Consider the following 17,896-nt stretch of genomic DNA (forward strand, 5'->3'; position numbering starts at 1 on the left):
CAATCTTCCAAAGCTCACTACTGAGTGAAAAATATCTTTTCAACTTTTTTTTTTAATAAAACGAACAAAGTTAGATTATTTAAACAATAAAAGTTTAATAGAACAATATACCTCTTTTTTTTTTTTCAAAGGTTATTTAAAAAAAACATCTGAAGAAATCAGAATGTTTATACATTCAAGCATCAACATAAAATTTGTTGTATATTTAGAATTACACTTATTTAAAAATATTTTTAAAAATATTTTTAAAAAATCACAGAAAAATCTTTATGATGTACATACTCATCACAGAATGAAGATGTCATATTCTAAAAATCATGTGGGTTTGGCTAGTAACTTTTTTTATTTGGCTAGTAAACGAAAATATTTAGTTGTCAGAGGTCAACTAAAGATAAATTTGTCCGTAGAGCACTGTTTAATAAAAATCCCTCGTTTATATTTTAAATGTATTTAGGCAAGTTAAGAAGTAACAAGTTTCGATTTTAATTATTTTTAGTTTTTTCAAAAGAAAGCACGGATACAAAAATTCTGAAATTTTTTTTACCATACCTAATATTGAAAAATAAAAAACATTTACAGTTTTGAATGTTTTTTGCGATGAGGTATTAATGTTTGTATTGTTTAGATTAATCGGATAATTGTTCTCATCTTGAGTGTTATCTGCACAACATTTCGGTCGATGTAACCTCTGAACTTCGCCAGGTGTGAAAGTCACCATGTTTTGGCAGGAAATATTTTTTTTTTTTTTTTACAAGGAGGTCACCACTTATCAAGGCCCGGAAGCCACTCAGGGATAAGGGTTATTGCATGTACAGTACGTTATACGTTAGTGTTGAGATTTCATAAAGTGTCTACTAAAGGGGGCGGTTCATCAGGAATTTGTTTACGTTGGATTTGAAGACATTCAAGTTGTAGTCAGGTGGGAAACAGGCAGACAGAACAGAGTTCCACTGGTGTGCTGTTCTAAGAAAGAAGCAGTGTTCATGGAATCTACATTTTGATTTAGGCACAGATAGAGAGTGGGGAAAATTTTTGACAGTGGCTTCAGCTAGACGGGTGTTTTTCGTAAAAGATTGGCGAGGGGGGGGACCCGAGATTGGAGCTCAGACGAGCACTTGCCATGGAAATAACGGTAAAACAAAGACAGGCTCGCAGCGTCTCTTCTGTGGGAGAGAGGTTGCAGGAAAGAGAAATGGCCATCCCCCCCACTAAGCCATGAAGTCTATTTTGTACTCTGTCAAGGCAGGATAGGCTATTTTTAGCAGCTCCTGCCCAGATATGGCAGCAGTATTCCATCCTTGGACGTACTTGGCTTTTATATAGATAGAGAATTGCATTAGTAGTGAGATATCTTCTGGAGCGGTAGAAGGAACCCACCATCTTTCCAGCGACCCTAGTAACAGACTTTATGTACGTGTTCCATTTCATATCAGGAGTAAAGGTCAAGCCCAGAAGCTTGTCAAAAATAAAAGGGGGAATAGTTCTACACTCTAAGGTTTTGAAGTTTTGGATCTAGTTGGAAGTAAGTTTACACAAATTAACACCGATGCGTTTTAAAATCTTAATCTTTTAAGCTGCCTCAGCGTTGATTTTGATTAATCTAAATAATACCAAAAAGGACATGTTATTAAATGCATTCAAAGCATATGCAAATTTTTTTCTTAATTCAATTTATAACATTATATAATCAATTCTTAATGCTGCAATACTTTAAGTTATAAATGCATTCAAAGCATATGCATAGTATCATATATCTCTGTAAAGCCACCATTTGTTATTTGTAAAAAAAAAAAAAAAAATACACCTGATTAAAAAACGGATAACACACGATTAACAATACTGAAACCAGCAACTTCTTAGTTTCGTAAATATTATATTTCTAAGAACTTACAATTGGTTTATGGATTTAATAAAAAATTTAATCATAATAAGTTAACAAATTATAAGGTTCCCTCATAATTAAATTATCTTTATAATTTGCGTAAACTTACTTCCAACCAGATCGAAAAATTCGAAATCTTAGATGCAGAGCTACTCCCTTTTTTTCCTGATGACGGTTAGAGGTTACATAGACTGAAATGTTGTTCAGATAACACTCAAGATGAGAAACAATTGTCCAATTAATCTAAACAATAAGCATATTTATAAATTATTTAACAAACTTTTGATGATTCTGCAAGCATAAAATCGAGATTAGTTATCTCCCTTTGTCAGCTTCAAACAAAAACAAGCGTTGCAAGTCTATAACTTCCCAGCATTTAAAAAAAAAAAAATCTTTATGGTGTATGTATCACGTGACAGAAAATCTTGTACAACAAAAGATCATATAACTTGATCAGGAAGTTTTTTTTTTTATGGTTGATTGTCAGCCACTCAATGCCATTTTGTAAAAAGTTTGCAGAACCAGGGAGATAATTCAAAATAATTCAAACAAAATTTTAGGGAGCCATTTCTAACATGAGGAGCACAGAGTCTTGACAAAACTCAAATTTGTTTAAAAGTGATTTTCTTATAGCAATACAACTACTTGATCAATTTACGTGATTTTTGGTGTATGATATTTTCTTTCCATCACAGATATGTACATCATAAAAACTTTTTTTTTTATTTTTGTCTTAACCTTTTATGACCTGACCGAACTAATCTGTTCAGTGTTAAATAATTGAATATAACAGCATAAATAAAGTGGGGAAATGTATTCAAGCACGCCTTATACATATTAGTTCAGTATTTTTTTATTGAAAAAAACTTTTTTCCAGTTTGAAGACAATCATAGTACCATTACCATTTAAACTAACTAAAATTAACAAATATTTTTTGCCACTTGTACAGTTTAATCAAGACATCAAAAAATGAAAATATCAAGAAAAAAGAAAAAAAAAAAAGGTTATATTGTACGTATCCGTTTTGGACTGAAGATCTCAGAAAAAAAAAAATTTCACTTAATTTGATCGAGTAGTTTTTTTTTCACAGCGGAAAAACACATTTTTATGACAGCGCGTTGAAGATAGATATCTTGGAATTTTTTTTAACACGCCATGGGGAGATAACTCATTGTAAAGCGCCAACACTCCCTCCCCATCTTTAATACTAGCTTTTCTTCCTAAAAATCAAACTTTCGTCTTGGTATCATAAATTGTTTTTTTGCTGTTAGAAAAAAAAAAAAAACTACTTGATGAAATTAAGTGAATTTTTTTTTTGCAGAGAACTTCATTCCATAACGGATACGTACAATTTAAACTTTTTTTTTCGATATTTTCATTTTTTAATGTCTTGATTAAGCTGTACAAGTAGCATTTTTTTTTTTTTTTTTTTTAATTATCTACATCATAATTCACGTCATAAAGGGTTAAAGGAGAGGGGGGTATGGACTAGCACAAAAAAAAAAAAAAAAAGAAGAATCTAAAAATGGAGGCAAAATAATTTATGGTTCAAATTTTTTTTATATAGTCTGCAAATTTTTTTTATATAGTCTGCAAATTTTTTTTATATAGTCTCCAAATTTTTTTTATATAGTCTGCCGAGTTCAGAGAAAACAATTCACATGGACCGTGCTATTTATTGTCCATCTTTTTTATACACTCAAAAGTCATCATGCCTATCAAACGTGTCTAGCTTAACTTTCATCTTTAAAAATAACGGTCGATAAAGAAAGAAATATTACCTGGTGGCAAAAGTCCTTGGTGTTGTTGCCATTTCAATGCTTGACCGAGCAAAGCCAACAGACGCGATGGTGGCACAACGTTCACTTCTCCAGACAATGCTTGGGCAATGGCGGAACGTTTCTTCTCCTTTGTCTGCCCTTCTAAGTATGCCTAAAACAAAAGAAATAATGCTTCACAAAATCTAACCCGACGCAAAACACATCGGATTCAGGCTTTAATTTTCGCAACTCGTCAACAACATCGGACATCTATTTCCTGTACCGATGAGTGGGCCACTAATATATAAAAGGGTAAATGTCTGTATGTTTGCCTGTCTCCATATTTTCAAACTCTATCTCTTCCAAAACTAAAAGTCGCAAAGCGGTACTAGGGGCCTCAAATGATTGGATTTTTTATGAACCATTCTTTTATGGGTCTTTAACAGGTTAAAACAGTTTTTGCGGGGTCAAAATTGAAAAAATCGTTAAACATTTTGTACATTCATCTTAGTTTATTTTTAATCAGTTCATAAGCATGTCACGTTGGTAGTGTGGTAACGTCACCAGCTTTGAATGCTACAATTTTGCTTTTGGTTCAATTCTAGCTGATGGCAACCAAATACTTTTTTTTTCACTTTTGAAATCACGATTCTATAATAATATATATGAAATCTGGACAAATTAAAATATCATATTTAAGCGTATTTTATAACCGGGCAAAGCCAGGCGCCCCTCCCCTGCTAGTGAATTGATAAATAAATAAAAGTCATCTTTGAAAAAAAAATTTTGTCGAAAATTTCAGAAATAAAAGACTTCTTAAATTCTTAATTAATAAAAATATATTAATACTAAAACATAAGCAGAAAAATGGAAATCGTAGCAGGGGAGGTAAATATTTTCTGAAAACTGAAAATCTTAGGTCAATTTAGCAAAACTCAATTTTCGCTACGTTTTTTAAAAAATTGTTTTCATTAATAATTAATTATCTGCCATATCGTTTTTCGTAATTTTGGGATATTTTAATTACTGCAACATGACAATTCGGTACTAGTGCAGAGAGTGATCCAGACATAAATAATGTTATTATTTAAAAAGCCATTCTTAACATGGGGAGGGGAGGGCGTTTTGTATGCTTATTCTATACTTTAACCTTACAACTGAATAAAAAAAACATATCATAAAACTTTAATTAAACTTGGAAATACGATTTAAAAAAAAAAAAAATAGCACGGATCACTCTTTGCACTAGCACCGACAATTCAGTAGATACCATCGGTTTTACTTAAAATTCAATTTTTCGAGTTTTGAATTTCGCTTTTATAACGAACAAGCATCGAAAATATTAACTGCATCAAAATTTTATCAAACCGCTCCAAAAATAAGCGAGATAGCATATGAAACTCTAGTCCCTTTTAAAGTAATCTCCTCCGGCTGCAATGCCCTTGTTGTACCATTCCAACAACTTCTGGAAGGCCCCATAAAAGACCTTGTGTGAGCGTGTCAATGACCCTCGTCACAGCCTCTTTCATCTCCTCAGTTATCTCATAATGACAGCCTCTAAGGTTTTCCTTGAGCTTAGGGAATAACAAAAAGTCACAAGGAACAAGGTCTGGACTAGAGAGGGTGAGGAACTATCTTGATGCCCATCTTAGTCATGATGTCTTTCTGATTTTCTCTGAGCACCCTTGGGACAAACTTTGTGCAAATCTTTTGCATCTTCAGTTCCTTGCGAATAATTATGTATACAGTTCTCACACAACCATCAAACTGTGCACTTCTTGTCTCTAAAGACACACGATGGTCCTTATCCATGAAATTCTTTATTTGGCCAATCAACTCTGGTGTTCTGACTTCCGTACTCCTCCCACACCTCGCATCATCTCTCACAGACTCCCTGCCCTCCTTGAATCTCTTATGCTACTCAAAAACTGATGCCCGATTCATGTAAGATGGTCCAAAAGCAGTCTGAAGAATTCTATATGTTTTTGTGGTATTTTTTCCCAAGTTTAAAACAGAATTTTATTGCATATCATTTTTCTAAAGTGTCCTCAATGTCCAGATTGCATTTTTGAAATTCACCGGCTGTGACAATCAGGCTTTAGTAGGGTGCATTCCAATTCCTGCTGTACCTGTTCATTTGAACGTGAAATCAAAAAAAATTGGTCAGTCGTCTCATAAGATGGATAGCAATAACATACTGAATTTTCAAGAGTCTACGAGGATTTTAAATGCATGAACAAAAAAGTCTGGAAACTTATTGAAGGCACCTTGTGTTTGTTCATTAATCTCCCCATTCATTTTTCTAACCTCTTTCTTCTTCTTCTCCCCCTCCTCCTCCTCTTACTATTTCTTCTTCTTCCCCTCCTCCTCTTACTATTTCTTCTTCTCCCCTCCTCCTCCTCTTACTATTTCTTCTTCTCCCCTCCTCCCCTTACTATTTCTTCTTCTCCCCCTCCCCTTACTATTTCTTCTTCTTCATCCCCTCCTCCTCTTACTATTTCTTCTTCTTCCCCTCCTCCTCCCCTTACTATTTCTTATTCTTCCCCTCTCACAGAAGAGATGTTGCGAGTTTGTCTCTGCTTTATCGTTATTTTCATGGCAGGTGCTCGGCTGAGCTCCATTCTATGGTCCCCCCTCGTCAAACTTTCACAAGAAACACCCGTCTAGCAGAAAACACTATCACTAGTTTCCCCCACTCTTTATCTGTGCCTAAACCTAAATGTAGATTCTTAGAACTGCATGCCTGTAGAATTGTCTTCCATTTTCCTGCTTTCCCGCTGACTACAATATGGTTGTCTTCAAGTCTAACATAAACAAGTTTTTGATGAACCATTCCATATAAGTTAACAAATTTACCGAATCTCCATTACTAACGATTACTATATTGTCCAATTTCTGCTGTACACTCTTTAGCCCTAATCCTCGAGTGGCTTCTTGGCCTTGATAAGTGGTGATGCCTATGTAAAAAAAAAAAATACATGAAGATGTTATATTCCAAAAATCACGTAAATCGATCAAGTAGTTTTTTTTTTTTTTATTTAAGAAAATCTAATATCAGACGTTTTATCGAAGCTTCGCTACATGCCATCTTGTTTGAGAGTTAATGGCGCTAACAACCCCTGGCGGAAAAATGGTAGAAGTATGGGTCAACAAGGGCAGACCATCGACTATTTTTGTTTTGTTTTTTAAATGTCAGAAACACTTTTTTATAATACAAATAAAAAATAAATTAACATAATGAAACATTTTTGGAATTCAAAAAAATACAAAATGAGAAATTAACATAACGAGAATGTCTAAAACAGTTTTTTTTTAAATAGACTTTATTAAGCGAGCATTGGACCATCGACTATTTTAAGTTTTTTTTTTTCTTAAATGTCGAAAACACTTTTTTATAATACAAATAAAAAATAATAAATTAACATAATGAAACATTTTTGGAATTAAAGTCTGTTTTCAGACGAACAAATAAAAAAAAAAACAGTGTTTGCCACAGTCTCTTTATTAAAAGAAGTCTATTTATTTATTAAATAAGTTAATTTATTAAGAAAAAAAAACCCTAAAAATAGTCGATGGTCTGCCGTTGTTGACCCATACTTCCACCATATTTCCGCCAGGGGTCGTTCGTGCCATTAGCTCTCAAACAAGATGGCGTGTAGCGAAGCTTCGATAAAACATCTGATAATATTAGATTTTCTTAAATAAAAAAAAACTACTTGATCGATTTACGTCATTTTTGGAATATGACATTTTCATGCAGTGACAAGTATGTACATTATAAAGATTTTTTCGAAATGTTTCTTATAAAAAAGTTTTATTTTGCCCCGTTATAGACAAGAACCTATATTTGTTCATTAATCTCTCCATTCATCCATCTAACGTTCTTCTTTTTCTTCATTCTTCTGTTTCTTCCCCTCCTCCTCTTACTATTTTTTCTTCAATAACATTGAATTTTCAAAAGTCTACGACAATTTTTAAAAAGTCTGGAAACTTATTGAAGGCACCTGGTATAATTGAATTTTGGCTTAATTTGTTACCGGCCTGCAACGACGAAAACCAAATCAAGTGATTAAACTTACCTCACGTGGATCAAAATAGGAGCGTGCCAACATGTTTTCCAGATGGACATAGCGATCTGGCTGCGTCTGCTTCAACATAATCATTGGGTCAGTTTGGCGGAGTAACGAACGAGCAGCTCCCAATTCTCGCAACTCAATCAATTCAAGAACAATCTGGAAAAGACAAGAATATATTTTTTTATTTTAATAAAGTAAAAATAAATTGTAAAAAATATGGCGTGGTTTGCTTCAAGCATTGTTTAATAAATAAAAGGTGTTTTTGGAGGCTTACAATGCAGGAATGTACAGTCGTTGTTAGCAGATAAATAATTCAATAATTTTTTTTTTACCTGATTGGTTTGTTTTTTTTTTTTGTTTTTGTTAACATGGATTGTATTTATTCCATAGGTCCTTCCACGTGTATAACTCATCTTCAGTGGAGAAACAATTGTAAAGTGGCTGCTGTGTTGAAATTTTTTAAAATTCAAATGCTCTAAAGTTTAAATTAATTACGTTAACTGTTAAGGCAAGGTAAATCTATTTTTTTTTTTTTTTTACTTATCTATAGATTTTCTGATTAAGGGGAAGTAATTCTAAATTCTTGTTTAAATATGGTGTCGGCTGTTTGACTTTTTTGTATAACCGTCAAAACTAATCAAACGCAAATGCCTGGTGCTTGGTATTCCAGCCAGGTAGTATCTGTTCTGTAATTGAACCTTAGTCAATGTAGGAAAAACCTTCATATTGAGACACTATTTATTTGGATACTGCCAGAGTGCTCCCTTTTTGGGGGAGCTGGTTCACCACCCCTCTACAATAAAAACGACCTTGTGTCTAATTTGCTTTCGTAGGAGATTTGAAAGCAACAGCATTATCTTTTGCTTGACTTTGATTTTAACTTTTTTTACACTTCCGGTCGCGTCCTGGAGTAGTGGTAAGACGTACTATTTTCTTTCACTTTCTTTTACACCTTCGCGTCACGGGTTCAAGCCTGCCTGCCTACTACCACTTTTTTTTTTCTTTTTTTGATTTTGCTCAACATACACCTCCAAACACCCGGGCAACGCCGGGCACCCAGGTTAGTTTATCAGAATTGACAAAAAAAATCAGTAAAAACCTTTGTTTTTTTTTTTTTATCTGAAAATTCCCATTTATCGACTACAAAATCTCGTCCCAATAGTGTAGAAGCGCTTAAAGATTTTTTTCTGTATTTTTGTCATCAGTTTGGATTTTAAATAAGAACCCTATTTTGAGGGGGGGGGGTCATTTATTCGGATAGTTAACAAACAATGATTCATTTGATCCTTTTTTTTTTTCGCCTCAAACAAAGTATATTGCCACTTGGAAAGTAAGGGGGCCACTAATTAAGACTATGTCTAACAGGGAACTGTGGGAGGTTGAGCAGCGAGATGCCTGTCCGCATTACATTTAAACTTCAGCAGGTTGCTACAGTCAGGGAAGCAGGAAACAGGGAATTAACCCTAAAGTCTAGACATCCGAGTGAAGAAACTATTTGTATAGAAAGTATTCCAGTATCCAGGGACTTCAACAATGAAGGGGTGGGATTTTGTTGCTTGTCGGATCAGTCGAGAGTATGTACATTGAGGGGGGTACAAGTGCAACGAATTCCTCAGAGCACATTTCATTAAAATATGTGTAAAACAAGCACAGGGTTATAAAATTGTGGCGATGGGACAGAGGTTGGAACTTGGACGATGGTATGGGACCTATTAGACTGGCGATTCTTTTTTTGGACCATGAAGTAATGATTACTATCTTTAACTGATAATAATCATCACTTCCTACACTGATGATTGTGTTATGGAGAGGCAAGGTGCGAATGAACTCAAAATCCAGGCCAACAAAAATGGAACCTGGGAATTGGATGACCTGGTCCTATGACGCAAGTCGTTTTATGGGTCAGGCCGTTGTATGGAGCAAGGTTCGAATGAACTTAAATCCTGGCCGACAAAAGTTAAACCCGGGAATGGGATGACCTGGAGATGACGCAATTCGGTCGCAGGTAAGATCAAAAGCAAACGCCGGGCTGGTCAAAATATGGGTCAATGACGTCAATTGGTTTATGGTTTATATATATATATATATATATATATATATATATATATATATATATATATATTATAAAACTCAGATCAGCTTGCTTGGGCATTTAAACCGTTTATCCGGTTTGTGATTTCCGCGTTCAAAAAATTTGTCTTCTTACCTATTTCATGGCCGCTCCGTCTTAAGTCCAATATTAAAAGCCACTGCTGCTATTCAAAGCATACACAAACTTATTTTAACATGTTTCCCTTACAAAAAAATGTAATTTAAACCTGTTGAGTTAAAAAATATATATAAATATACAATATATAACTATAATCATATTTACTGCTTTTAATAGCACTCCTGTGGATTCTGACAATTTTTTTTTCTTCAAGGAGTGGGGGAGGGATAGAAACTTGGTTTTAGTAGTGCTTTTTGTAGGGCCTCCTTAATTTTAATTAGTGCTTGCAGTAGTGCTCTGGAGGCTTCCTAGGTTTTATTTTCCCCTCTTAACTAAAAAAAAAAAAATGTTTTCTCAAGACAATAAATCACAATATAATCTCTCAAAACACTTTTTATTTTGAACATTTTATCTTACCCTTTAACAGCCAATGGGTAGACTAATATTTCTATGAAAATATATCTTATTTTCTTATAATACATACCAATACTTATTTAAGAAGCTCAATGTAATTACAGAGCAATATAGTGAATGAATTATTTTATCTTTCCCTTTAAGGGCCGATGGGTAGACTACTATATATATAAGAAATTGTTTTTTTTTTCTAAAACGTGGTCAAATTTAGAAAAATTCTTTAAAAGCAATAAAATAATAAAGTGAACTGAACTACGAATGAACCCCAAATAAAAGAAATAAACATTATCTCTGAATATGTATCTATTTCAAATTAAACATGGCAACAATACTCCATACATGAGTGAACGGGTGGGAGGATTTATTGTTTCCTTTCATTAGGGTATTTAGTTCTCTCCCACTGCAAGAACTTAGACACCAGGGTCAAAAAGTGGGATTGAGAAAGCAGAGCCCCAAAGGAAGGGGCACTCTGACCTTCAAAAAGTGCCTGGGCAGCCCCGTCAGCATTCCTTAGTGAGGGTGCCTCAGGCGATTAGCAATAAACCAACCCCCTTCTCAAAGAGAGAAGGCAAGGCCTGGGAGGGTGGACCTACTAGAACTGCACAAACTAACTCCCAACACAAAATCAACAGGAACCGGATCATTACAGGAATGGTTTCCAAGGACTCTTCCTTTAGACATTTCCGTTATAACCAATTCCATCTTTATCACAATTGAAACATTTTTATATAGATAAGATATTAGTGCAAACATCGGCAAACCATAATCTTTTGTTTCCATCATTTTTAACAGCATACACTAGTACAAAATAAATATTTATAAAAATCAACTTGTAACAAAGTCGGTTATAAGGACATGATGGGTGCGTCTAAAGAAAGAAGCAATAAATCCCCCTCAAACTCTTCCTGGATCTTCCGCAACAATGGGCTTTTGATCTCACAGAAACGAGTTGGTCTTATGCCAGCTCAGCTCAGTAAACAGTTATCTCTTTTTGTTTGCAGGATTTGAATTTAAATGAAAAAAAACAATTAAAAAAAACTATGAACAATGCTCACACAGATCTGCTAGAACGATTTTTTACAAAAAAGATATTAGCATTTTTTTCAAATCATATTATTCGACACAAACATCAAACATTTAATTAATGGTCAACTTGTAGTACTGTGACTCCATCCATGACTTACTTGTTCATAAAGGTCGATGAGTTTCTGGTCAGGCAACTTGAGAGACTGGATGGCCTGCAAGACGGTATCCCAATGTCCGCTGTTAATGTCGGCTACAAAACTGTCAACAGAGTCGACCGTATTTAAAGAGATGCAACTCTCTTCCTGAAAGACAGTAATGTGGAAAAAATTTTTAATGAAGGATGAAAAAAATATTTATTTTAAAATAAAAGCACGGCTATAAAATCATCAAATAAGAGTAAAAAAAAAAATTGTTAACATTTAAAAAATACATGGGGGATCAAGAAAGACAGATTCTTATATATATATATATATATATATATATATATATATATATATATATATATTGGACTTATGTAATCATGCCTAAATTCTTTTTTTTTTCTTTTTCAAAAGAAGATATTCAAAAATGAGGCTACATTAAAGGGAGGTCACTCTCATATTCTTGTAATAAAATATTGTGTTAATGGTGCAGTTTATAATTTTTACTATTTATATAATATTCTGTTTGTTTCTACCTTAGTCGATACGTTACGCTTTCAAAAAGGTCAAATACAGTTTTTGAAGGCCAAACTGCTAAAAAAAAAAAAAAAAAAAAGGGCCAAATTTGACGAATTTGGCTTTAAAAAAGCCAATTTGTCAACTTTTGACAAGAATATGAGAGTAACGTCCCTTTGACGTAGCCTCATTTTCGACTATCATTATAATTATATATGAGCATTGTTGTAATTGTGTGAGAAAGGAACTCATAGTAATTTCGACATGCAGTAGTTCTTCCCCGGAGAAAGAAGTTAGCAAAACGTTACATAAAAAAGGAACATTCAAAAGGAACAGGGCATAAAAACAAAGAACATTGTCTGACAAGAGGTACTAGACTGGAGGAGTGAATTAAAGATTGTCTGTTACAATGTGATTTTATTATTTGTATTGAACTATGTAGCACAATATTACTTTCTGAGTATTTATTAGTATTTATTTATTTATCTCATTTGGCTCAATCGTATATTTAAAATACAATGGACACTATTTTCATAGAAAATGTTAATAAACTCATATACGCTGCATGTCATGTGTTTTTCTGCCCAAAAAAAACTAATTTTTTGTGTTATCCAGAAAAAAAAACATCAGTTTTATCAAACCATATTTATTGATTAAACATATTTTTCATTCCGTGGAATTTTCGCGGGTCCTGCTAACTTTTTTTCTTATTTACTTATTCATATATATATATATATATATATATATATATATATATATATATATATATATATATATATATATATATTAGTTTTGTTTTTTGTTTTTTTTAATTTTTCACGCAAAGTACATAAGCTTTTCGGTGCATCTTTTTTACCTACATAAGTTTATATGCTGACATATCGCAGAATAGTTTATTAAGGGTTTTGATAGCATTATACTTTTTTTATTTATTGTTTATATGCGGTGGAACGATAAATTTGTTGCCCTAAAGAAAACAATATTACAGCTTTATTCTAAAACTTTTAATGAAAATAATTGATTCAGGTAACTTGATTACGTAGTAGAACTGACATCTATTCAATGTAGCCGTCTTCAGTCTCAACCACTGCCTCTATACAGGTCTGGAATTAAGAGCATGCCTTTTCCACAAGTGCTCATGGGAGCTTGGAAAATACATAGCAGATGGCGGCGAACAGGCTCGCTTTGGTGTTGTAGGAGATCATGTTGGTGATGTTCTCAACGCATAACCAAACAAAGTAGTCCAGAAGGTTCAGACGAGTGAGAGAAGGGTACAAAGTCGTAGCACTCCTTCTGAAGCCAAGTCTGGGTCACCTTGGACTTGTGGGTCGGCAGCGGCCACCTGATTGCACATTCTTCAGCACATCCAGGTACATGACATGAAAAGAAACTGGAACCTTAAGAAGATCTCTATCATTCCAGTAATTATAAGAGCAACCGGACTTATGAAAAAGAATTTTACAAACTATCTTACAAATATACTAGGCAAAGGAGATTCAAACAATTGCACTTAAAGGGACGGTTAGAATCTTAAAAAGATCTCTCGGTTGGAGTGTCTAAAATAGCAGGTGTATGTTTGGCATCTGGTAGGATGCCCCATCCCTGGCTTAAACAAAATGATAAGAAAAATGAAAAAATAGAGAGTACATATACCCGAACGAACAATTGGGAATGACAACTACACTATTCACTATGACTACATAATCCCTACTGCTACATATCTAGAAAACGCAGCTGTTAAACCAGATATAGTTATTTGGGACAGAGCAAACAAAAAAGCGACCGTATTAGAGGCAAGTGTACCCAATGATACAGGACTTAACAGAGCTGAGAGGGAAAAGATAACAAAGTATCAAGGACTTATGTATGATATGAAACGAAATTGGAAATTAAAAGACGTTTCAATTATACCAGTCATCATAGGAGCAACTGGGCTTATGAAAAAGAACTTTAAAAAGTACATAGCAAGCATACCCGGTGAACCAAGTGCAAGTGAAATACAAACGATTGCACTGAAAGGGACGGCTAAAATCCTGAAAAGATCTCTTGGTTGGACTCACTAAAATAGGGGTAAATGTCAGACATCTGGTTGGATGTCCCATCCCCTAGAAGAAAAAGTCTAAGAAAAATGAAAAAAAAAAGAGTACACTTTGGTGTTGACTTTCAAGCCGACTTCAAAGATATGAGATGGCATAATGTGGCCATCAGCTGAAACCACACCAAAGACCATAAGTGTGGCCAGAAACTTTGATTGGAAGGATAAAAACTGACCAATCAGAAGGAACCATACTCTGCTACCAACCAATCAGAAGTTGTTATCATTCCATACAATATTCTTAGAATTTGTGTACATAACTTTTCGTCTGGAAACGAGAAGGAACTCTGCAATTCATCTGGGGACTTCTTCAGATTGGTTGAATGCCGGAAATTTTATTCTTCCTCTGCAAACTTTTACAATTCAAAGCTTCTCTGGACTGATACGGCCATTTTGTTTGGAACAAGGAGCAAAGTGTAGGTGACCTTATTTTAACATGTTTGTTTTTTTTCCTATTTTTAGCTTTTAGTTTAATTTTTTATTATTTAATTAATAATTACTTACCAGTAATACTGTCACTTAATTTAGTTTTTCATTATGTAGTTAATAATTGCTTACCTGTAATACTGTCAATGTCCGCAGTAAATTATTTTCCTTCAAGTACTGCTCTATCAGTCTGACGACACTGAAATACAAAAGATATATATGTATTATTTGAATTCTTCCGCCTATTGTTTTTATCCTGAGTTTTATTCTCATGTTTCGGCTGATGTAAGCTTCAACCTTTTTCAGATACATCCTGTCAAACTCGGAAATCTGCACAGAATTTTAAACAGAACCTTTTATTTAAGTTCAATGTAAACAAATTCTTGTTAAGCTGTCCCCTTAAATAATCAAATTCTAACCAATTTCAACAACTCATAATTATTATGCTGTTGTTTACATCTGTTAATGTTATCGAGTTCACATCTGTTAATGTTATCATGTTTACATCTGTTAATGTTATTGAGTTTACATCTGTTAATGTTATCGAGTTCACATCTGTTAATGTTATCAAGTTTCATTGAACAGCAGAAATAATTCTGGTTCGTTCCTCTTGCAATCCATCTTTTCTATTTGGCAGGCCGATGTTCAAAGGTTCTGTTTGAGTGTAAAAAGAAATTTGCCATAGTTACGAACGTTTTCGACTTTCATGACTCATCTTAAGGCGAGTGATGAATTAAAAATTGTGTTTAGTGAATTTATTGAAAAAGCCGATTAAAATCGTTGAAAGCACTTAAGCGTGCCCTCCTCCTCATATTGAGCCTGACTGATGATCGGTTTATTTATGCGAATGAGTAGGGCTTCAATGATTGGGGGGCACAGGTTGCAATATAAGACAGCTAAAATGGTGGTTTCTTGTTAATATGTTTCTAAATTCGTTTTTTTTTTTTGGGGGGGGGGTCATGTTCTACAAGGTGTTGGTAGTTTGAGCTGTTAGGGGAAGACAGGTGACATGTAAACCATCGAGAAATACTGGTCCTAGTCATCCTGTAGGTGTGTCAGTAATTTCGGAAAAAATATTGAATAATTCCACCCCGTCTTTCCAAGCTTATAACTGGTACACCTCATCCCGATGTACGTGTTGTTTTTTGAAACAATCTCCTATAAGATATTTGAAAACATACACAACATTACTAGTTTTTAGCAATTTGTCATCAGGTTATTGCATATTAGTAAGTAATACCGCCATTCTTGCAATCTCATATTTTTTTTTAATTTTTTTTTTTACATAGGAGTCACCACTTATCAAGGCCTAGAGGCCACTCGAGGGTAAGGGTTAAAGAATGTACATTAGTCAATGGGACAATATCATAGTAATCGCTAGTAGTGTAAATATGGTAAATTGGATTATTTAAGGGGAACGCCCCATCAAGAATTTGTTTACGTTGGACTTGAAGACAACCATATATATCATATTCATATTGTAACCGGTTTGGAATTTGTTTTTAATATTATAAAAATTATGTGTCTTTATGCATCTATGTTACTGCGCTATTTTTTTTTAATACTATTTTCGAGTTAAATTCAATTTTTAAGATATTTTTCCATATTAAATCGTTAAGTATAAAATAGTTACAAAACACCCACACCATGTTAAGAATGGCTTTCTAAATAATCACGGGGTTTGTATTACTGTACACATAGATTTGAAAAAGTTGTCAAAAAACAAATATATAACAAATAAATGTTATCAAAGGCAAGATAAGTTACTTTTCTACATAACTGGATATATTTTTTGTGTTTTTATTCAATGTAACATGTTTATTCAGCTCGAAAAACATACAGTGTTTACCAATGTATTGGAAAATTCAAGATAGCGCCTCAGCCTCACTCCCTCTTTAACACGGTAAGTTTGGGAAAAGGTGTTATAAATAAAAAACTAGAAAAAATACTATTAAAAACCCGCCGAATATATGTCAATCTATGTCACGGTAACATATATTGAGCGAGTTTTTAACAGTATTTTATTCAGTTTTTTTATTTATAACACCTTTTCCCAAACTTATCGTGTTAAAGAGGGAGTCAGACGCCATCTTGAATTTTCCAATACATCGGTAAACACTGTATGGTTTTCGAGCTGAATAAACATGTTACATTGAATAAAAACACGAAAAATATATCCAGTTTGGTAGAAAAGTAACTTATCTTGCCTTTGATAACATTTATTTGTTATATATTTGTTTTTTGACAACTTTTTCGAATCTATGTGTACAGTAATACAAACCCTAATCACGTTCAGCAGTCAGCACGTTAATGAAACATTTATCGATTAAAAATTTTTTTTTTTTTTTTTTTTTTTTTTTTAGAAAAATAGGACTTTTTTTTTTATTTGACGCAATTTGCTGCGGAGTTCGAGTCGCCTGTTCTTCTGATTTACCCGTGCGAATGGTTAGATTAAAATTAAGGTTAAAATACAAAAAAAATAATAATGATAATGTTGAAAAGAAGTCCTCAACATAAAAGGTAGCGTTCAAAATCGCAAATTGCTTCAGACATTTTCGGGGCTGATCCGTCAATACTCGAAACTGACTTCATAAAAAGATTACAAGTACACTACCCCTCCCCCAAAAAATAAATAATACTTTTTAAAAAATAATGGTAACTCGTCGCAAGTTGAATGGTATGCGCGAAACGTCGAAATGAAAATTATGCCGAAAAATATAGTCGCCATCTTTATAAATAAGTCGAGAAAGCGGCCAGACAGGGAAGAACAATAACCCAAGTTCATAACGTTGTCATTTAACTAGAAAACTATGGACATATGTTCATTTTTTTTAAACAAAAAACACCAAAATAAATAAATAAATAAACGTGAAAATATTGCTTTGTGAATGTTGTCGAACAAGGCGTATTCGTCGATGGGAGAAAAGAAAACGAAATCAAATGCAGAAATAAATAAAAACTAAATTTAATAAAGTTGTTGGTATCCATCGAAAAATAACTTTTTTTTTACATAGTTTTATGTTTAAAAAATAAAAACGAATAGAAAAAAAAAAAAACTTACTCGGCTGATTCGATTTCGACCGCCATGTTTTTCGACTTAAACCGGAAGTAGATACAAAAATCCGAAACGGAGAGAACAAATAAAAAATCCGAAACTGAAACAAGAAATAAAAAAAATTTTTTTTTAAACGAAATGCCACACTAAACGAAATGCTTTTTTAAAAAAATGCTAAATATTTATTTTAGGATCTTAACATTGCAAAAACAAAGAAAAAAAAATCAACATGTCTGCATTAACATTGATTTGCTAAATATCTAGGGCGGTTTAGATGACAAACCAAAATAAAAAAT

At 33.3% G+C, this 17,896-nt stretch overlaps 1 protein-coding gene across 1 annotated transcript in view; it reads right to left on the reverse strand.

The window, feature by feature from the left end:
• LOC145267009 (WD40 repeat-containing protein SMU1) overlaps positions 1-17,652 on the reverse strand; it is a 39,947-nt gene extending 22,295 nt beyond the window's left edge. Inside the window, exons 1-5 of the mRNA XM_080122909.1 lie at positions 17,607-17,652; positions 14,678-14,744; positions 11,527-11,670; positions 7,723-7,875; positions 3,665-3,815 (exon numbers count right to left, since the gene is read on the reverse strand). Of these exons, the coding sequence (XP_079979035.1) occupies positions 3,665-3,815; positions 7,723-7,875; positions 11,527-11,670; positions 14,678-14,744; positions 17,607-17,632 (541 nt within the window). The 5' untranslated portion in view covers positions 17,633-17,652. The remainder of the gene's footprint in view (positions 1-3,664; positions 3,816-7,722; positions 7,876-11,526; positions 11,671-14,677; positions 14,745-17,606) is intronic.
• Positions 17,653-17,896: the final 244 nt, after the last annotated feature.

The sequence above is a fragment of the Euprymna scolopes genome, chromosome 42, assembly GCF_053919585.1.
Source record: "Euprymna scolopes isolate OS-2025 chromosome 42, ASM5391958v1, whole genome shotgun sequence".
NCBI lineage: Eukaryota > Metazoa > Mollusca > Cephalopoda > Sepiida > Sepiolidae > Euprymna > Euprymna scolopes.